At 36.8% G+C, this 22,801-nt stretch overlaps 1 protein-coding gene across 6 annotated transcripts in view; it reads right to left on the bottom strand.

The window, feature by feature from the left end:
* The window catches only part of SGCZ (sarcoglycan zeta), a 926,925-nt gene that overhangs the window by 123,015 nt on the left and 781,109 nt on the right, over positions 1–22,801 (bottom strand). For 2 of the 6 annotated variants that reach the window (XM_059049306.2, XM_067022526.1), the window contains one exon: positions 21,624–22,348. The exons of 3 other annotated variants lie outside the window; for them this stretch is intronic. In XM_059049306.2, the coding sequence (XP_058905289.1) occupies positions 22,154–22,348 (195 nt within the window). In that variant the 3' untranslated portion in view covers positions 21,624–22,153. Of the gene's footprint in view, positions 1–21,611; positions 22,349–22,801 lie in introns of those variants that run through there. One more of the 6 variants, XM_067022527.1, reaches the window with a different exon arrangement.

The raw sequence follows: 22,801 nt of genomic DNA, 5'->3' as shown, positions 1-22,801 counted from the left end.
AATATGTTTAGGACTTCATATATTGAATAGCAAGAGATGAGTCTGAAGGTGTAGGCTGGGAATTAGAGAGTTGATATGTATCTTGGAATTCAGGAGAATTTTGAAAAAGTTTAACAAGGTTATGATTTTAGTGAGATTTGCTTTGATTTCGCATCCTTGCTACTCATTTGTTCATTCTGGATATGTTTCTAGAATTCAACATGTACAACCTCCCCATCTTTAAAATAAAGACAATCAGACACAAAGTTAAGGAACTTAGCCCACTGCTCACTGTCTCAGGCGGTTAGACGGCACCAGAAGCCAGAATTGTTCATTTCGGCACCAGAAGCCAGAATTGTTCATTTTCTTACGTAAGTATTAAGAGTGATTGAACACAGGGACATTTTCCCAGACTACCTTTTGCTTTCCAAAGTACTAGGGAAGCGTTTAATACTGTACTTAAATAACCCATCACAGTTACAAAATGCACAGGTCCAAATTGGAATGATTTTAGATACTGTGTTAAAAATGTAGTCTATGCCAAAAAAATAAAAATAAATAACCCCAAAACAAATAAAAAAACAAAACCACACTATGTGTCAGCTGCTCAGAAAGAGCCTGTCAACTCATTGCAGGTGATCATCAATCAGATACGTCAGTTCCAAGTGGCAGCTTTTCCTGTCTGGAGTGCAGAAAATCACCATGAAAATGCCCTGTGGACTAGCTACCTCATTGGACTGTGCTATTAGGAGACATTTGTGAATTTTTTTTAATGAATATGCAACTTTTAGATGCCGCTCAGTAGCTACACCTATTTTAATCATTATAGATTCAACAGACATTTTCTATCAGAGAAGTGTAGTATCATTGAAGGAGTGGATACTGTATCAATTCAATTCATTCTAATACACAGAAATGCTTAGGTCCATATTTATTTATTAACCATCTGTGAAGTGGAATATTAGTCTGACACTAACACACTTTACTCAAGATTTAGCCCAAACAGAATCTATTGTATTACTTTGAAGAGCAGTCAGGAAAAAAAAAAAAAAAAATACTAGAGTACCGGGAAGTATTTAGGGGAATAAATATAAATATAAATTAGACTGTGAGTCTTAACTAGAGAAATCTGATGACATTGAAAGGAAGGAATAAGACTCCTCTTCATTTGCTCTTCCCTTAAAGGTCACCCAGCTCGCATCCCTTCCTTACTCTTCCTTCCTTTTATTTCTTACCCTTCCTTCTGGCATTTGACTTCTTTTGCAAACTGAAGTATTACTGATAAAAGCGCTCAAGCCCCAGCCCTCCACTGCTTCTCCTTCTCTCTGACATCCTTTCCGGAACTTTGTATTGTCAGATATTTTCTCTTTGGTCTACTTGATGGATGTTAAGTGGTATATTATTTTCGCCATAACATCTCACTTCCAGTACACTTGTGAAAATAAGACTCTGCCATACATATGCCCAGACTGTGGCTTGTCTTTCTCTTTTTATTGGGAATTTTCACCCCAAACAGAGGTTTTACATTTTAACATAGACATATTCATCAGATCATTTATTTATGGTTTATAATCATATAGACTACCCCCCATAATCACTTGTGTCCTGGAGAATGTAACAATTCTGGGGATCTGACAATGAGTGGTATCTACCTAGGAGGTGCTTGCTATGCTAGAAACCAATTTCAGCACCAGCCTCTCATTCAAACAGTACTGAGCTCAAAGGACTATTATAATGATGACAATACATATGGTAATCACTTTTGGTTCAAGACAATTGCATCAATAGTGATGAAATGTCTAGCTAGCTACTTGCGGAAAAAGAAAACATGCCAGAGCAAACATAAATAACAGATGAGTCCAGTTTCCAATGCAAAATTTCAATCATGAAGATGATGGAAAAAACATAGGTGAATATTTTCATAATCTTTGGGGTTCAGAAATATTCAAATTTTATAGGTAACTTATAGACCACAATTAATCATGTTTAAATTTGAAGTCATAAATGAAAACTTTCATATGACACAGCACTATAAAAATAAAAACAAAACTAAGGAAAAGATGACAAATTTTTCTGAGACAAACATGCCATATAAGGCATTGATATTTTCAATATATAAAATTATTTACAAACTGAAAGAAAATGATTATATATAGTAATATTAACAATGCACACAAACAAGCTATTATTAGAGAAGAAATACAAGCTCTTGATATTTAATTAACTAGTAGTGAAACAGAGCAGGACCTTATGGTCCATCCCCCCCATGTCCTCTGCCTACCTTTTGTCTGTAGAAACACTTTAGTCTCAGAATAAGTTTAATCAGAGAAGTGAGAAATGCAAAAGCAAAAGAAAGCAGGCCAACAGGACAAAATAATAACAGTTTAGTCATTAAGCAAAGTCATGGACCTTTAGTTCCTCCTCAAGGGCTATAGATAGTATTCTGAGACATGTCCTGTGAGCTGTCCTATAGATACTGAAACCCTCACCAGGCGGAAGAAGTTAAGTACATGATGACCAGGCTGTAGCCATGACATAAGCTGCCACAATCCCGAGAACTGGCCTCAAGGAAGTGGGAACAAACCAAACCGACTCTGGAGCTGAAGATTAACTGTACTTAAGACAATCAAGACGACGCTGATCAGACCACCGCATGACCAATTTCAAGAGGACTGTCAGAGCTGACTCTGCTGTTTCTGCATGTAGCCCCCTCCCTCTGTCTATAAAAGCTCTTGCCCGCTGATTGTCAGGGAGGGAATCGGCCTTTGGACACGAGTCTGCCCTCCCGCCCAGTTGCCCACCACTGAAATAAAGCAAACTTTCCTTTCCACCAACCTTGCCTCTTTGTTGGCATTCAAGCTGCAAGTAGCGCAACCCCACTTTTTGTAACAACAGTCTTATGGAAATTCCAAATAAAAACTGAGGTGTTAATGTTTTGCTTACCAGACTGGAAAATACCAAGGATTAACAAGATTAATTATATAAAGTATGACACTAAAGTGATTTTATAAAGCTCTTAATACAATTTATATTATATAGTAAACATTCAATTAACAGCAGTTGTTTATGATAATGCTTGTGGAGGATATGGAGAAATTAGTACTGTACTCACGTCCGATCCTGTTGGAGATGTAAATTGTTATAATTTATATTTTAAAAATATATTCTGACTACTAGCCCCAAACTAGAAAGAACTCAAATAGTTATGATTAGAGAAACAGTTAAATTAATTGTTGTATATCAATATAACAGGACGCTACCAGCCATTACAAATGATACTGTATATCAAAGGTCTCCTTGATATATTTTTTGGGGTGGGAAACACTGCTTACAAAAGAGGATAGGCTGTATTATGCCATTTATAATATAATTTACTGTGCTTAAGTAATATTTAAACATTAACATTTTCTTGTATCATATAAATTTTATACAATATATTTAATATTAAAAACATAATATATAAATGTATATAGGTAAAAATTATATATACATATACAATCTTCTTCATTGAACCAGCTTAACACGGGAAGATGCAAAAAGAAAACTGCTTTTTCTCAGCCCACTACTTCCATCACATTCCAACAGATATTCAGTGGCTTTGGATGATATTTTTGACAGATCCCATACGCATCAGTCTGGGTCACATCAGGAAGCACCACTACTTCCATCACATTCCAACAGATATTCAGTGGCTTTGGATGATATTTTTGACAGATCCCATACGCATCAGTCTGGGTCACATCAGGAAGCAAGCAGATGGCACACTCAACGTCGAAATAAAAGGAAGTGTAATAAGGTGGTGTTACAGAGAAAGTGTTAAAAGTAAGGAAACTAGGAAGAGATAGTGATGCTCTCAGGGCTCCCCACAGTGGACACTAATACCAGCTGAATGCCTTCAGAGGTAAGGTTAGGGGACAGTTAGTTACTTGAACCCCTGAAGCAGTAAACCATAGCCATGGAAGTCCACAGGGGTTGTCCACATGGGTAAGAACCAGACATTATCAAGCCATACCCAGCAAAGAGGGTGTAAGTGAAATAAATACTTTGAATTCCTTTTCCTCCCTCTCTCTGAGGTCTTCCTGGTGCCTTAACTGGATGGACACAATCAGAAGCCCAAGGACATGGGGGCCAGGGAAATGCAGGGGTCGGCCTCCTGGGCAAGAAGCTGGGCAGGAAAGAGCAAGGAATGGATCAGGAGGTGCAAACATAGAATAACCAGCACAATATAGCACTGGGGCAAAATTTAGGCAACAAAATAGTCTCATTTTCAAGTTAAAAAGTCTAGTCCGCTCTCTATAAAAACCTGAGCTTACATTTGGTTTAAAGCTCCTCCCTCTCCACCTACAGGGGCCATCAGTGGCCTTTGTATTGGGCGGGCTCTTCCCTTTCTCCTTCCCCTGCACTGTGTTGCCTCTGGTTTCTCCAGTGGTGGGCGGGTCCTGGGGGATAAGAATGGAAGTAAAGAGGATACAGATCTTTTTTTCTTATGTTGTTTCTTGCCCTTGCTTGACTGATAAATGCTCACTGTCCCAGCAAGAATCCAAAATAATCATTCACTTACTTACGGGCAATTTGCGGGATGGTTGGGTACCCTCACATCATGAACTATGCCCTTTTACATGGACCATGCACTCTTCTGCTGCTGTGTTGAGATGTCCCTCAGCTTCTGTCCTTTGGTGATATCTGAATACTAGTGGTTTTCTATATAGTTCACTCATCCGAGTATCTTTTCCTCTATTTTACAACTGTAAGTTATAGAAAACTAATAGTAATGTGAATAATTCATGTCCATAGAAATTCAAGTTTTGTCCAGTGGAATGGACATCATTGTCCTGTGGATTGTTGCCAGTTTTGCATCTATTAAATGGATTAATTTTAACATTCCCAGTGGGCTTATGTATTCGTCTGTTCTTTGGATTTGTTTTTAAATTGTGATCACTTACTGACTTCCTCATTAGGAAAAAAATCTAAAATCTTTGGTACACGTTTATTTTATATGAGTCATGGTTTTCCTTTTCTTTCTTTAAATATTCCTTAATCGTGTGACATAACCTTTCTTTTCTAGCATCTACCGGCTCCAGCAGGAAGCTCTTTGTGGTAAGGTCCTTTTCAGATGACTGACTTAGCCACATCTGACAGCTTCCTTGTGGCGCATGGGAATTCATACACCGTTGACCCACCAAAGGCAGATGGCAGCCGGCTATCACTCTTTCTCTTTTCATTCTGCTGTTCAGAATAGCTCCAGACAGGCATGGACCAGGGAGGGAGATTTATTCTCCTGCTTTTCTTGAAGGCACACAATTTCCCAAACTCTTCTTTTTGTCCGAGTTCTTTATCTTGTGCCCTACTTGCTTGGCCTAAGTGTATTAGAAAAACCGATGCTTCTCCCTTCTCTCATGGAGAGGAAAACAGAAACGTTCCTACACCCGCCCCACCTGGGTGCCTTGCCCCAAGTGTTTAATCTTCTCTCTGATTGGTTTTCAGGAATGGTTTGCTATCATTGCAGATAGAATTCCCTGGGAAGCAGGCTTTTATAGGAAGTGTAGCCCACAAGTTTATTGGGATTGATTTCAACATGTGTGGTGGGGTGAAGAAAATGCAATTTGGGACAGAGAGAGGTTTAGCTGTGATGCAGTCACAGCAAGGGCTTCAGCAGATCCTATGGAGAGCTCTAAAGCTGGGAAGGCCGTCTAGAGTTGTCTCAATTTGACATAAGAAGGCTGGTCCTTTTAAATTCTTTATCAACCAGTAATTGGGTGTGGGTCACCTCTGGGAAGGAGGAAGTGACAGCTTTGTTTCGCCAAGTATAAGTTGTGGGGAGTCACTCAGGCTGCCAAAAATTGGAATTGGGGGGAATGAATGTTTTGATCCTGGAGTGGGGATCTGGTCTTTGAGGCGGGACCATATTTTCTAATTAATCATTTGCCAATATGTTTGACACCTGTTAATGTGTTAAATTAATTAACGTGTGACTTGTTTGCCTATGTTCTCAGCATCACTGGGACTTCACCCCAAATATATACGATGATAGGAACTATCTCAACATACAATTATGAGTAGTATGCATATGTAGGTGAGTATATGCATAACATTTCAATTCATATAGAGATACTGGAAAAGACTGGTTAAAATATTAACAGTGTGTATCTCTAGGTGGTGGGATTTTAGGAGGGTTCTTTTTCTTGCATTTCTTAACGTATTCTTGAATTTTCTAAATAAAAATCTCAGGAAATAAAGGCTATGAATTAAAAAACAAACAAGCAAGCAGACAGAAGACAAATAAGAAAAATAAACCCAATTTTTTCTTTTGTAGAGGCCAAGATAGTGTAGTAGAGGGACCCAGAGCTCACCTCCTCTCAGGAGCACACCAAAATCACAACTATCCTCAGAACAACCATCAACAAACTCCCTGGAACCTACTAGAAAAGATCTCCTACCACGAAAGACAAGGAGGAACCACAAGGAGATGCGGGTAGGAGGGGCAGACGCGCGGTATAATCAAATCCCATACCGACTGGTGGGCGACCCACCAACTGGAGAGTAATTACACCCTCCAGAGGTTCTCCCACAGGAGTGAGAGTTCGGAGCCCCACGTCAGGCTCCCCAGCCCGGGGCTCCGGCACCAGGAAGACGAGCCCCCAGAGCGTCTGGCTTTGAAGGCCAGCCGGGCTTTATTGCAGGAGCCCCACAAGACTGGGGAAACTAGAGGCTTCACTCTTAAACGGCGCACACAAAATCTCAAGCAAAAGCAGTCATTTGACAGGCGCCTGGGCCAGGCCTACCTGCTGTTCTCAGAGAGTCTCCCGGAGAGGTGGCGGCAGAGGGCGGCTGTGGCTGCCTCTGAGGAGACGGACGCTGGCGGCAGCCGCTCCCGGGAGCTCCTTCTGCCGAGGAAGCCGAGGAAGCCGAGGAAGCCGGTGCTGGCGCATGTCCGGGATCCTCCCCCAGCTCCCGAGACTCCTCGGGCCACACAGCTAACTGGGCCCATCAGCAGGCAGGGAGCTTAACGACTAACGGGCCCACAGCTGCCTCTGGTCATGGCCCGAAATACGGCCCAGCCCCCGGAGGGCGGGGACCCAGTTCCACCACCAGGGGCCACGCACAGGCCCCTCCCCCCAGGAAGCCTCGCCCACCAGGAGACAGACGCCGGAAGCGAGAGAGCTCTGAGCCTCGGCGCAGGCCAGGCCCTACCCCGGACCGGCTGGCCCCTCGCTCCGCCCACTAGCAGGCCAGCACTACCTTCCGGACACCCTGGACCCCATACCCAAGTGGGTCAGGAACCAGCCTCCCCCTCAGTGATCTGAAACGGGCTCTGGGATGCGTGGCCCTGTAGCCGGACTCCAGGAACCAGCTCTGCCTGCCAGTAGTCCGGCACTAGCGCCAGCATCTGGCTTCTCCGGCTGGGGGGTGGGCAACAGCCCCGGAGTCTTTGGGACGCTGACTCCAGCCACCAGTGAGCCAGCGCTACCCAGGGGCCCCAAGGATTCCACAACCAGCCGCCTGGTGAGCAGGCCTCGCTGAACGGCAGCCGGCAGCATCCGCAGGGGCAGGGCCTACGGGCCGACCAAGCCTGCCAGACCACCCACGTAGTCAGTCCGCCACAACAGAAGGACCCACGCAGCCCTCTTAGGGGGAACCCCTGGAGCGTATAGCTTGGGTGACGAGAGGGGAGTGCACTGCTGGGACATCTAGGATGCCTCCTACAGAGGGCCACTTCTCCAACGTCGACAGAACATAACTAATGTACCACATGCATACAAATACAAAGAGCAGCCTAGAAAAATAAACCCAGAATCCACTTTAGTCCACAATGGAACTTGTTAAAGGATATTCAATAGCACTCAGCTTCAGAGTGAAGATTTGACCACCACTGGTCCCAGGTAAAGACAAGGAATTGCATTGATGACACTGGGCACAGGACGTCATGACTTCCGTCGGAGAATGGGTGCCTTCAGTAATGCACTTGCCTGAAAGTGGATTTCGCGTGGAAGCAAGCTTGCGAAGCAGTTCCGCACGGGTGTGTTTGATCCATGAGATCTATGTCACATGCTCACACGCTAGCGTTTAGGTCTCCACTTTCAGTGAGCAGGGTTTATAAGGTAGACAGTTTCCCCAAATAGAAAGAGTATTTTTTAAAAGGCACTTAGTAGGCAGAAAACATAACAAATGACCATTACCATGTGTTCTCTCAATATAGGTAGAAAATAATTAAGCAATAATCTTTAATTAGAAAAGATAGACGTTTTTAATGCTCATTTCTAGACTTCTAAACTCCTCGCAAACCTGTTGTTTATGTTTCCAAAGTGAATTTTTAGACAACTTTGAAATATGATTAACTAGTAAAACCAGCTTGTGTTTACAGTTCTCCTTGGTCTCGGGTTCATTTTTCCTTATTTGTAAAATGGGAGCAATAATATCCATTTTGAAGTGTCGTTGTTTGTATTCTAGAAAATGGTTATGGAACGGCTGACTCGTAGTAGTCATTGGATAAGAAGTAATTGAGTATCATTAATATTACTTTATCATTATTGTCACTGCTCTATTCATAACAGTAGGGCAGGCGTGACAATTTTTCAGGTTGATTCTCTCTCCTAAGAGTATTGGTCGTTATGCCACCTATGTACATGTTTAATGCAGAGAAAGAGTGTTGACTCTTTTCCTACCCTTCAGACCCTGTGCATATACAGTACATCTGTTCTCAGCAGGCACTGTTGTTCAGCTTCTTGAGAACTCTGTCAAATGTACATATTTTCCCCATCATTGGTTATTCTGCTTTCTGTTCATGTTACATTTATTCGTAGTTACCCTTGCAATATTGTTCTTTTCCCTAAACAATATCTGTAAATTGAACTAAGTTGCACTGCCTACCCTTCAGACCCTGTGCATATACAGTACATCTGTTCTCAGCAGGCACTGTTGTTCAGCTTCTTGAGAACTCTGTCAAATGTACATATTTTCCCCATCATTGGTTATTCTGCTTTCTGTTCATGTTACATTTATTCGTAGTTACCCTTGCAATATTGTTCTTTTCCCTAAACAATATCTGTAAATTGAACTAAGTTGCACTGAAAGATTCTGTATTTTAAGGATAGTTTTTTACAAAGATAAGCTACTTTTGCATATCTTTGACGCTAGTGGAAACATTTTTGACATCAGATAGTCTTTGGTTTTTTGTCCTATTGAAATATTTCCTGTAGTAGTCAGTAGTAAAATAATCTGGCCCTAATTGTGTTGAAGGACATTGATGTCTCTAACTTTAAATCAATCCATAATCTATTTCTGACTTGGTACTATTCGTAATATGTATTTTTTAACTCTTTCTCATATATATTGCTCTATTTTCCTGCCAATATATATGCTCATACCATCACATATATTGAATATGTTTCTTAGCTCTTTCCTGTATTATTGGATTGATGTTTCCTCCTTTTTAAATGTAATTTGAAGTAGTATATATTTATAACAGTTTATGATTCCAAAAGGGAAGAATGAGAAAATTATTTAATATGTATATTTTATGAGAGTGCTGGGCTTTTCATAGTCTGGAAATGTGCTTTTTTTGTTCTGCATCTTTTGCTTGAAATAGTACTTCTTGGATGTCATCATAATAATGTAAATGAATTGTTTTTCAAAATACTGGGAAGTTTTTTAAAAAATAAAAATGTTATTGGTATCCTTTTGCAAGGGCATCAGGCCTTCTAATTCATTTGGTACAGTCTAGAAGTAATAAGATTATATTATTAATGCTTACAAATAATATAAAAAGAAGATGGAGATGTGAATCAGTGAATAAGAGATTATCTGACTACTGGCTCTCCTTATCTTCAAAGCTGGGTTTATCCTCATTTACCTCTTCACAAGAGAATATTTTAATCAAAGACCATAGATTTTTATTCTCATAAATCTTTAACAAAAGCCTTTTAAGATCAAAATTTAAAAACATAAATAAAGTATAAGGTGCTCTGGGAACAAATAATTTTTAAATATACTGTCTAAGGAAAGTATTATGAAATAACTATGGGATTATAGCATTGCTAGCTCTATATGTCATTACTAAATATAAAAATGTCATACTTCTCCAGATTCACAAAATCTTAGCCTTAGTCAAGATACAATCTGAACTCTTGTTAAAGAGGAAATGATCCAGGTCTAAGACAAGTTTTATGAAATATATAAATAAGCTTTGCCATCAGTAGGCAGGCATAGAAGCCTTCTGGCTGTCCAAAGGCAGAGAGACGAGAAGATCAGAATTCAAACTGGCAGGGTAAATACAACACACGAAGAATCCTTACAGTAAATTAGAAGTTTTTAATTAAAAAAAATTAAGTTACCTGCATGTGCTATGGACATGTGACTGGAGAGTATTTCTTTGTACAATAATGTGGTGACTTATGTAAGTGAAATCTCAATTAACTGTATGGTTCACTGCCGAAAAACCTAGAGCAGCTTTTCCCAAGATATGCTTCAGTATGACATGTTCTGTAAAAACAGATTTCTTTGGTTAAGTAACTGAGAGGCATTGCAAAATGTATCTACATCCTGAAGGTATTAAATATTAATGTTTATATATAGTCATTAAAGGCTTTTAACAAGTAAAGAGATGTGTGTGACTTTTTTTCCAATGAGTTCTGTTGTTATCACGGTGCATTTTGTTTGTTTCATTTTGGTTTTTTGTCCATATGACTTTTTTTTTTCACATTCTTGTTTATATTTTGTGGAAATGGAGTGCAACGAAACAAACATTTGGAAACATCGATTCAATGTAAAACATGTAAGTCTGCATTAAGAGATTTATAACCCACTCCTCTTAGAGGTAAATATTGCCTTCTTTCATAGGCTGCGGTTTCACAGAAAAAATAATTGAAGAAAGTGCATACTTGCAGAACATCCTCACTTATAGGCATAATTATCAAAGAAGAAATAAAGGATCAGTCTGTATTTTGAGTGACTGTTTCAATCTGGCATTCACTTTGGTAGATGTTTTCATTCTTTATAATTTATTTACTACTATTTTCCCAGGGAATTTTTTTCTTCCTAAAATAAATGATGTTATTACATGGCAAAGCCTTCCATGTTATATGAGAGACAAAGTTATCACATTTGACTATAATTTTTACTAAATATTTTTATTTACATTTATTTTAAAAATCCAACGTAACATACATTTTAAAATTTTACAATATATTACATGTATATTTTTTCTAATAATCCCAATAAAAACATATTTCTAAAAGTAGTATACTATTTAGAGATTTTATTGGAATTAAATACTTTATTATAACAATAATTTAACTAAAGTGATATTTTAAAATTGTACAATATTATACTTTTGGAAGAAGTGCTTATACACCTTAAAATTATATAGGGACATTAGCTCTACAGATATAAATTATATTGTCCCAGAAAGTAGAGTTATGAGGCCAAAATTTATTTTTTCCTTGTTATAAAAAGTACATAGCAGTTATCGTTTTTGTATTTAGGTATAATATTGTCAGTCTCTTAAAAAGCATAAATTGTACTCTATATGTGGAAAAAATAAAAATTTATCATGCTTTAAAAATACGTAAGGTTTTGAAACAAGAAGTTTAAAAAAATAACCAAGAGAAAAAAAGTGATATGTTTCCAGCACACTCTTAAGATAGGCAATGTGTTTTTCTGCAAACAAAATTTCTCATCATGAATAAACATAGACCTTCCAATGAAAGTCCTTGTGAAGAATTAGCACACTGCTCTTACATTTCCCAAAGGAAACTAAGGGTGTATGTGTTAGATAATATAAATATTGGGTAAGCATAATTGTATTCTGAAGAGTTTCCGATACATTTTGAATAATCACAAAGTCATTTCTGTTGAAAAACCATATACTTGAGTTCAAGTAGCCCATTTTTCAGATAAAAATACAGCATGTCTCTATTAGTGTAGGACGAATATAAGATGCAACTAATCTAATTTTCTATACTTAAGCAATAAAGGGAATTCTATTTAAATGTCATTCCAATAACTATTTTATGGTAGGGCAATTCAATCTTTTCTTTTGGAAAGTAGCTTTATTTTGTTGTAGTCCTTAGATTTTTCAAATAGGAAATTTGGGTATTTGAGGTTAAGACCATTTTGTTGGATTCTCTGGGTAATAAAAAGTGTCCCAATTATATTTTAATCTATTGGATAAATGTAATTGGGGAGAAGTTCAGAGGATTAAATTAAAACTTTAAAGTACCAGATTATTATTACTTAGATACATCTTCAGAACATGATAATCAGAAAAATGCAACTTATTCAAACAATGAATAATTAATGCTTTCAGCCATGTACTTTTCCTTCTGTTTATTGCTTTTTGAAATGATTCATCTTTTCTGAGGTCATGAAAAACCAGACTAATCCAGACACTATAGACTGAGAAACTAAGCCTGTAGAAACTGCAACACTTGGAAGGATATCATTTGCCTTTTATTTTCTCAATATATATTATTGAATTTGTTGAAGCCACCATAGAGAAGATCATATTTGCAAATAATGGCTTTGAGCTCAAAGCAAATTATGCATTTTAATGAGAGTAATTGCCTTAATCTTTGACTATTTTTTGGTTATTCATTTCCCTTTAATTTTCAAAATGTAATATAGTTCCTATAATTCATTCCCATATTTGAACACTGTGTTTTATGGACAATGACTGAACATTGTTATTCGGTAAATAGGCATTTGAATTCCCTTTGACTATCCATTTGCACAGCATTACAGAATGTAGAGAGATGGTAGGTAAGACAAAAGCTAAAATCATTTCCTGACAATTCAGATCAAGTCTTGCTGTTACACAAAATGGATTAAAATATATTTCCCTACCATAGCAGAACAATTTAACACAACATTGCAGATATAATGTCAATTTTCTTTGATATTTTCAGCACATCTTAAATTTGAAAATATGTGGCTAAACTACAGTAAAAAATACTATACATTTTAGACAAAGTAGCCACCATGTTAAAATATTCCTCTAGTTTATCTTGAGTTTATGCCAGGAAAAATTTTAACAGTTTTTGCATTTACCACATTATCACATTAATCCACCTAGATCAATCTTACTTCAACTCTGGAAATATGTAAAGTAGAGAACTATCCTATATAAGCATTTGCAAACTTCAGAATAAAACTTTGATTATAAATAACAGAACAAAAACAAATAGAGAAAGCTGAGGCAGAATAAATTCAATTAGTTTTATTTCTACTTCCTGATCTTTGGTAAGATAAATGATCTTTTGACCTTCATAATCATGATCTGAATATTGACAGGAGATTATTCTGGGCCACTCTTAAAGAAATAACTTAAAATAAGTTATCAAATGACACTTACCACTTCTTAGAAGAAATATATATATATTTTAGAAGTCTAGAGGATATTTGCATTATTCAGTTGTACACTTTTGGGGGTGGTGAAAATATGGTAGGTCAATTTTCTTTAAAGCAGTGTGGGAAGTTGATGAATCAGTCAGAGCCTAGAAATATATTTTTCATGTCATCATTGACAATAGTTGTAGATTCAAACTGAATCTAATTCATCCTTGAAAACCAGAGAGTTATTGCAATGAAAATGGTGGTTACTTACAAATTGATAATATTAAATACTGGCCCTCGGATTCAGTTGTTTTTCTCTGTTTTAATTGTTCCAATTAATAAGTATTTACCACCATGAATTTTTCCATGGTAACCGTGCTAAGATAACCATCCAACATAATAACAAGCTGTATTCAGGGAAATGAACTCGTCTGTGTACTCTTTTTAAAAAACCATAAAATCTAAAGTTTCTGAATTGGACAATTATCTGGCCTAAATGTCTTTATATAATTTGTTAAATATTTTGCAAGTTAAATATTGGAGCTTTCAAGTACCATACCATTTTTAGATCAATCAATATGGTTGGCCATAAAGATTTATTAGACTGTACTCTGGGGTCACCTTAGCAATACAAAACTTTAGGACGCCCAATTTTAAAAGAATAAAGTACCCCAAACCCTACCCCATTTATATGATTCCACTTTCCCTTAGGGGCACATGACCAAGGTGTAAGTTCATAATTTATTATGTTCAATGACAAATATTTTTTAAATGCCTTCAGAGAAATTCAAGATACTAAGATTGATAATTTACTATTCAATCATTACAGAATTGCAGGGATAGAAAGAATCTTGTCAAACCATAAGGAGAATCTTGCAACTCCCTGTTAGAACTACCCCTAAAATATTCCAGAATAATGTAGGAATACCTGACTCAACAGATTCGTCCCAGAGAGAGACAAAACTGCCATAGCTTGGAATATGTTTTGTGATAATACTCAGGTCAATTTTACTAACTTATTCTAACAGACCCATCAAAAGGAAAAGCAACTAATAAGTCATTCAACATAACATAAGCAACACTGAGGGTTGTAAGCATTTTGCATGGGTTAGATTTCAAAAGTAGACTGTGAGTCTACCAGAATCCTTCTGGTAGAATGTGATTGCACAATGAATGAGCGGTCTTTTTTTTTCCCCCCAGGACATCAAAGCTCATATTTTTTATCATTAGAATACCGTTCTGAGGTTTATTTTGGTGGGGAGAGGCATTCCATAGTACAAAACTTTTTGTCGATGCTGAGTAATGTATCATGCTAGCATAATTTCTGACATGCAGCCAGGAGATAAAAATCAACAGGGATAATGGTCTGTGTTAGAAGAGAGTATGTCCAAAGCCAAAACGTGAAATCTCACAAGAGACTGTGATGAAAACTGTGATATCGTGTCATGACTTAGAATCCAGCTGTAGATTTAAAAACTGTAGTGTACATTTATTCTTACTTTATATTTTACCAGTAAAACACTGTTTATGTTATCGAAATCTAATAAATTTTCTCAGTCTCTGTTCTCATGACTATTTTCCAAATTGGCATCCTGGTATTCAAGTGGTTGCTTTGGCATATAGCCTACTGCACAACACCCGGAAAATGTAATGACACAAAAGTCTTTGTGACTTGAAATTATAAGGTTCTCCTTCTTCTTAAACTGCTTACCATAATGAGTGAGACTCACCCTAACAATATCTCATTGCTTATTTTCTTCATAGAACTTCTCATATTACCACATTATCTTGTTTATTAATTTTTTTGCATTCTCTTACCAGCCCCAAAACTCTACAAGAGTCATGGAATTCTCTATCTGTTTGGTAAACCACTGTTTGTTTACTAGTGTCTAGAATAGTAGAATAGTGCCTGACATGGAGATACTTGTTACCATTTGGTAAATAAATGAGCAAATGCATGCACTAAAACTAAAACGCAAAAAAGTATAACAGGTGATTTACTTAACCACTCCCAAACACAGTTTTCATGTTTATAAAACTGGGATTAATTAAATTTAATACAAAAATACATGAGATTATAATTAAACGAATAACATAAATTGTCTTAATTCAGTGTAAAATAAAGAATATATGCTTAACCAATGTTGGTTCATGTACTTCTCTCTTTGAACAGTTGATTATCAAGTAAAATTGTTATCTGGAGCTCAGATAACTCTCATAACCCAGGTAATTCCGTTGCATGCTCTGAATTATGTAATGGACCATAATTTATCAAGGGCTTGACAACACCTCACCTCTGTTCCTTGTTTATTTCATTTCAGTACATTGTTCTATATGTTATACTTCCACATTAGTGTAAAAGTAAATTCTATATAGCACAGACTTAAACATTAATATTTTAAAGGATATTAAGATAACATTGATGCATTTAAAGATATTTTGAATTTAGCCCCCTTGGTTTACATTTTGGGAAAGTGAGGCCCTGTATTGAGTTGAAAGACCTTGAGACCATCTCACTGCTAAAATAGAGCAGAGGTAGTGCAATTAATCAATCACTCCAGAAACTCTGACATGATAGACCACAATGCCACTCCTTCCTGGAGAGCTTGAACTTAGTTCTAGAATCATTCTCAATAAAATGTTGCATGGTGATAGCTCTTGTCTCTAAAATTTTTCACGTGACACAAAAAAAGAAGGTAAACTTATGCTTGGTAACTAACAAGAAGCAACAATAACAGTTTCAGTCTATACAAGTTGTCTTCAGTAGCTGTTCCTTTAGCAATACGCCATTGTTCTGAAAACACTAGTATAATACTGCATTGGAATTTTCTGGCTTAATATCCATTGCTGATCTCCACTCTCCAATACCCCACTTAATGGAGAAAAGAGTTTACCAAACACCAGGCACTACTTTGGTTGGTAAATGGTGTGAAGGATCTGCTGGAAATAAGTTTGCGACTGTCTGGTTGCTTACTAGAACCATCCAAAACTTTGTTGTAGATTAAATAAAGCTATAAAATGTATATATGATTCCCCAAAGTGAAAGCACTCATTTATTTTCTATTTAGATTTAACATTTGAAAGCTTCTGTAAGGAGTGTAAATGATTCTGGTTTTGTTTATTTCTAATATCCAAACTAGTGTATAGAGATATTTGGACAGCAAAGAAAAAAAAAGTAATAGTGAATTTAAAAAAAAAAAAAAAACTTTCAATGGCTCCTGTTGCTTTTTGGAACCTAAGAGGAATACTGTCACTCTCAAAGCTTGTAAAGTATTGCACTGGGAATTACATCTCTAAAAGGTTATAAAGTCCATGTTATTGTCTTGATGCGTGTTCTTGATATTTTGAGTGTAACAAGGAAGTGAAGAAATTCAGCATCAAATAAGTAAATGACAATTAGCATGAGTGTATGTTCAACGCTGCACATGTATATGTATTTTGGGATGATGCTATGTATAATATAGGGTGTGTGTTTGAGCAAACAGCAGTTTGTCTAGTCTTATCCTCAAAATCAAATCACTGAGGTTTCAGAATGGATAAACTATTAGCTAGTCATGTTGTAAAATGTAGTGACCATGGCTTTTAAATCAATTTGAATTCTTTAGTTTCATTGGTCATATATTTAAAAGGAAAGATATGTTCAGCTTTCAAAAGAGAAGCATCTTTAACAAGTATAAATGTATAGATTAAACTAAATTTTCAAAAATGTATATCTTAATGGAGTTGATATTTAAAATGCATAATCAAAAAAGGTCTCTGTGCAATACTAATACTCATATCCCTCCTCTTTGAACTTTTTTCTCAATAAAATAAATGAAATGATAGCATATGAGTTCTGATCCTCTTTGTTTTGACTATCATATTTAATCATGGTTACAGAGTAGCACCAAAATTAGGACAAAATACAAGAATTACAGGAGAGATCTTAAATTATATGAGCTCATTGCATGCTTCAAAGTTCTCATTTTCTGAGAAAAAAAAAAGTTCCCAACTGCCAAACTTTGCTGCATTTTCTCCCAAAAGAAATATAACCCAATCCACGCCAAACTAAACAAAAGATACAATAGACTGAGTTTTGAATAGATATGTTATCTACAATTTATGGGACAGATAGTCCATTTAAATAGAAAAAGACTGATTTTACATAAAGCGAGATAGAGTACAAAAGCACAGCTTTTGTAATTTTGGTAATATTGCAATTTTACAAACATATTGCATAGTATGTGTAAGAAAATAGTTCCATTTTTCATATTTCTCTATATACAAGAAAACATGTACATGAAAATTACAAAACAAAATATATGAGTAGTGGACCTGGTTTAAAGAACTGTATAAATAACAAGACACTCAAACTTGAAATTACATATTTCCATTGTTAGTAAATGTCCTTGCACATTTTTAACCCTGTTTGGCTTTTATTTATAAATATTCAAACAAATGAGATATTAAGACTGCAAAAATCAAAAGAATCACAGCTCATTATACCTCATTTCCTTTAATGTTTTTCATTGACTTTCTCAAAGAATGGAATCGCTTCAATCAACACTTAAAAAAATAGCCCTCTGGTTCTAAAAGAATTTCAAATTAATTATATTTTCCAAAGAATTTTTAGCAAGCAATGAAAGTTTAAACTCAGCTGAGTAAATCCATCCTGGGCCCATTTTAGGATATAGTCTTTATATACTGGTTTTATGAATATCAAGGTGTTTATTATGCATGTATAAAAGGTATGTGGATTACACTAACACATTTTTCCTTTTAAAGCAAAAGCATTAATCAATGATCCATAGCTCAGAATCCTGCAAAGGAGGATGTTTACTACCTTATGTTGTAATTATAAGCCCTCCCATTCATTTGAATAAATTAGTAGAAGAGCAGTGTTGTAGGGTTAAATACAATAGAAGTCCCAGTCTTTGGTCTTTGACATTTAAACAATGAATGAACCTCAGTATAAAACAATATGAATAACAGTGTTCAATGAGGTCATTCCTTAGTGTATGATTGTTTTAAAAGAATTAAAATGCAGTATTATTTTACTTTGTGATCATAACATTTTGCAATATTCATTACTATAATATACAGTAGTACACAGAGGAAAAATCATTTCTCCAAGTATCTTTACATAGGGTCACATGAGCAATTCTAATTAGACCAAAGCTACTGGAAGAATAAGGTGACAAGACCTCACTTAGAAGAGACTCGAATGTGAGTTTGGTTTTGATGGCTACACAGAGAATTTGTTCATTAAATATCTTCCACTATTTTAATAATCTAATATTATGATATTGATATTACCTGCTATAAAATACAGCACTTAAATGCCTTAAAGACTCTCAATCTCTCTATCTATCTCTGCCTCATACAGGGATGCCGGGTTTGCAGTGATATAATTCATTAGGAGTTTTACTGTAATCATAGAATGATCAATAGAGTATTGATATTTGGTAAATACTTCTATTAATTTCCTAAATAGTCATTTTTAATAAGACCTAAATACATTCTTTTTCTCTTTAATGTTAACCATATTACTGAAGCCTGTCAACAAAGCATCGTTTTCTGAAAGGGACGTTGATGTTCAAATGATTAGAGCAAGAAAGAGTGTAGAAAAACATCCTCCTTTGCAGGATTCTGAGCTATGGATCATTGATTAATGCTTTTGCTTTAAAAGGAAATGTTTACTACCTTATGTTGTAATTATAAGCCCTCCCATTCATTTGAATAAATTAGTAGAAACAGCAGTGTTGTAGGGTTAAATACAATAGAAATCCCAGTCTTTGGTCTTTGACATTTAAACAACTAATGAACCGCAGTATAAAACAAAACATGAGCGCAGATACTTCTCTGTCCATTCTCAGCTAAGAATTTAAATGCTAGGAATGCTGTCAGTCCCCTTCCTTCTCTCTATCCTTCCTTCCTGCCTGTTTGCCTGCCTTCTTCCCTTCTTCCCTTCCTGCTTTCTCCACTTAAACTGGATACGAAGTTTAGGGTCCATGTAATACATTTGAAAGGAATCACTTTTCTGAGTCTAATTTGGGAAAAATGAAATTTGCATCTAAGTAAACTGCACTATATATATTTTGTAACACAAAAAGGGTGCTGGAAAAACAGATAATGAATCTGTTTGGGTAGTCTGCGATTAAGGAAATAAACTCTGTATCAAGAAAGAATCAAGCCTTCTTTATGAGGAAATTAAGGACCTTTCAGAGCAATCTTCTGTGCCTTTAATAGAAGCCCAAACTCTGAGGCTGAGTTTATACTTAGAGTCTAAGGAATCTGAAACAGCCAGTCAACTAATTTAAACCACCCATTTAGTGTTGAATAGGAAAGCTAACCTGTATCGCTATGCTATTTTTTTCTACCACACTGAGCAGATATTTTTACATCATCTAGACCTAGTCTAAATCTCTTATACATTTCTTTTGAATTGTGTTTATAACATTTCAAAATACATGTGAATTCCAAATTTGACAGCCCCTCACTGTAATTGGTTTTAACACTTTTTATCTTTTCTCCTCTCATGACATATAGTTTAAAATTTCGACGGCCCCTTTCACCTTCTATAATATTTGCTCTTGGAATTAGAACATGTTAGAGCTGGAAGAAATCTTAAGAGACCATTTGATTCAATGCTTTTGTTGCAAAGTTGAGTAAACTGAAGCCTGGAGATATTCCCAGACTGCCTACATCAGTTTACTGATTAGTAGAAGACAGAGCTGAGATTGGAAACAGGGCTAATCACTAATCAAAAGAATTGTTCCCATTTGACTAAGAAACTTTCTCATTGTTTTAACTTAGAACTTGAATATGTCTCAAATTAATACATAGCATTTTCCTAAAAGGTCCATACAGTGATTAGCACCCATAATTTATCAAAATTTCTTGTGTTATACTTTCTGTGAGTATTATGCAAAAACCAACGGGAGGATTTCTCATAGTAACTTCTAATGTTTTAGCTTAAATAAATTAAACTCCTGTGTTGGGATATGACTTTTTAAGCAATTGCACATCTTAATTTTTACTCCAATATTGACTTAAGGTTTTATATAATAACCCCAAACACAAGTTCTATTTTAAGAGTAATAAAATTGCACTAGCTTTCTGACTTTTCTGCTGAGTACAGAATACATTTAGTGAAATGGAGGTTTTTCAGGTATTCGATGTGTTACGTTATCCCAACAAGAGAATTCTGGTCAAACGGTTCACTTTGTTGCTTGCCTTACTCAGGTTTCTTACTTTCACTAATCAGATTATTTCTATAAATTCAAGTCTCCCACTTCATCCTGTGCTGCAGAGTCCTGAACTCCAAAGATCCTACAGTCACGGACCTCCAAACTGAAAACTTCCACACACCTGTAATCGTGTGTGCATGGGGGAGAAAAAGATGGACTGACGTGTGAAAATTAAAGACTTACCTTATAGTAATCAAGTCATCTTCCCAGAACAGGAAATAGCTAATACAATTTTATGTTCTTGGGTTCTATAAGGTGCGAGAGTTAGAGTTAAGGAGTGTTGTAGTAAACGCGTGGGCAATATTCTGGAGTTATTTATCAGCAGCTAATTTACAAAAAGAAGCATCGGAGGACAGAAGCAGCTAGGCTCTCTGATTCGGGGTAGCTTAACAGTCTAACAAAAGTAACCAAATACTAAGAGCTGCAAAGAAATGTGACTAAATTCCTTAAAATATGAATCTAATGGAGTAAACACATTTTCAACACGTTCGCTAACATTTGTATGTCTTACTGTTTAAGCGGGGATTTTCACTTTAATTTCTACCGTCCTTAAGTCTTAACCTCCAATAAAAAGTACATAGATATAATTCTGTAGATGATATTCCAATGGAAAGTGAATTCATTCTCAGCATTAGGCATCACAGTAGTTTTTATTTATTTAGAGGATGTTTGAATTTTAGCAGTCCGATTCAAGTATAAAATGAATGAAGCAAACAAAAACTGTACTCTTAGAACCTAGTTGTAAAGGATATCGTGTGAATTAAAAAAAAAAAATCTATGGATTCCACACCTTCGGTAGGTCCCTCTTAATCCTACCTTATATTGCAATAAATTAGATGTTTGGTTAAAAGCAAATACGTCACATGCAATAGCCAAGTACATACTATATAAGGCCATTCAGATCTGACAAATGATGGTATAATGGCATTTTGTTAATTCTGTAAAGATTCTATTGCTGAGAGCTTTCAAAATTACCTAATGTACCAAATTCTAGAGTTAGTAGACAAAGAGTAACAACACATTGAATTTAAAGAAACAAATAAAACTCAGGGTGGGATTCTGTCTTATTTTGTTAAAAACCATGTATTGAATTTAATTTATAGTAAAGCAAGCATTACAGAATGCTTTAAAATTTTAAAATTCAGGGATAAAAGTTTACATCCAAAAAGATGAATGGAAAATTGTGCTTTCAGGCTCTGTAGAACTAGTTTTCTTACAGGGTTGACCATTTTCATCTTGCCGTTGGATACCGGGAATTTCATCTATGTCACGTATATGTGTGCAGTCCACATCCAGGTCCTGCAAAAATCTAAAACTGTGTGCTTCACTTCATGTAGCAAAGGCACCTATGTTATTCTCCCCTCTGAGCAAAAGTTATGATCCAGTTTTCCTGCTGAAGATGGTTTTTCCACTGTTCTGTCCCTCACACACTCCGTGTCGAGCAGTACAGAACATCACGAGAGAAGGCGGTGCGAATCCCTGCTTACACTGGAAGGAGTTGCTCTGCGGACCATTTGGAGAAGCTCTGGACTGATCACAAGGGAAACGGAGCTGAACGGTGAAGGAGACGGACGGGAACAAAAGGCTATTCTGGTGTGAGGAGAAATCAAGTCAGTTCAGCTCCACAAGCAGATGCTGCTACTGGACTGACAAGTAGACCCGGCACCAGCTGGCGACAGGTACAGTTTGCCGTTGGGGCAGACACACAGTTCATACACTGCCTGCCGAGAGTGCGAGGAGCTGGGCGAAGAAGAGGAAAAAGCGCCGGTCGGCAGGTTTCCCAGCCGGATTGTATCAGCGTTCAAAAATATCTAGAGGGAAAGAAATTTCATGGTAATTCCTTTTAGCATCCTATATTCTTAAGAGCTTTACAGCCTGGTCTAATAAGAAAGACCACAGGACAAACCATTCTGTTGGTTTAGCTGCCAAACCCTGTTTTTTTTTTTTTTTTTTTGTGGTATGCGGGCCTCTCACTGTTGTGGCCTCTCCCGTTGCGGAGCACAGGCTCCGGACGCGCAGGCTCAGCGGCCACGGCTCACGAGCCCAGCCGCTCCGCGGCACGTGGGATCTTCCCGGACCGGGACACGAACCCGTATCCCCTGCATCGGCAGGCGGATTCTCAACCACTGCGCCACCAGGGAAGCCCTGCCAAACCCTGTTGAACCAACAAACTGCGTTCCTACGGCACAGCCCAAACGCTCTGCGGCTACCTGAGCCTTTGAGACACGGTACATTCTGAGAGAACGTCCTCGAAATGAAAAGCA

Source organism: Kogia breviceps, chromosome 20, assembly GCF_026419965.1.
Source record: "Kogia breviceps isolate mKogBre1 chromosome 20, mKogBre1 haplotype 1, whole genome shotgun sequence".
Classification (NCBI taxonomy): Eukaryota; Metazoa; Chordata; class Mammalia; order Artiodactyla; family Physeteridae; genus Kogia; species Kogia breviceps.
Note: the sequence above shows the minus strand (reverse complement) of the source record. Positions and strands in the feature narration are given on the sequence as shown.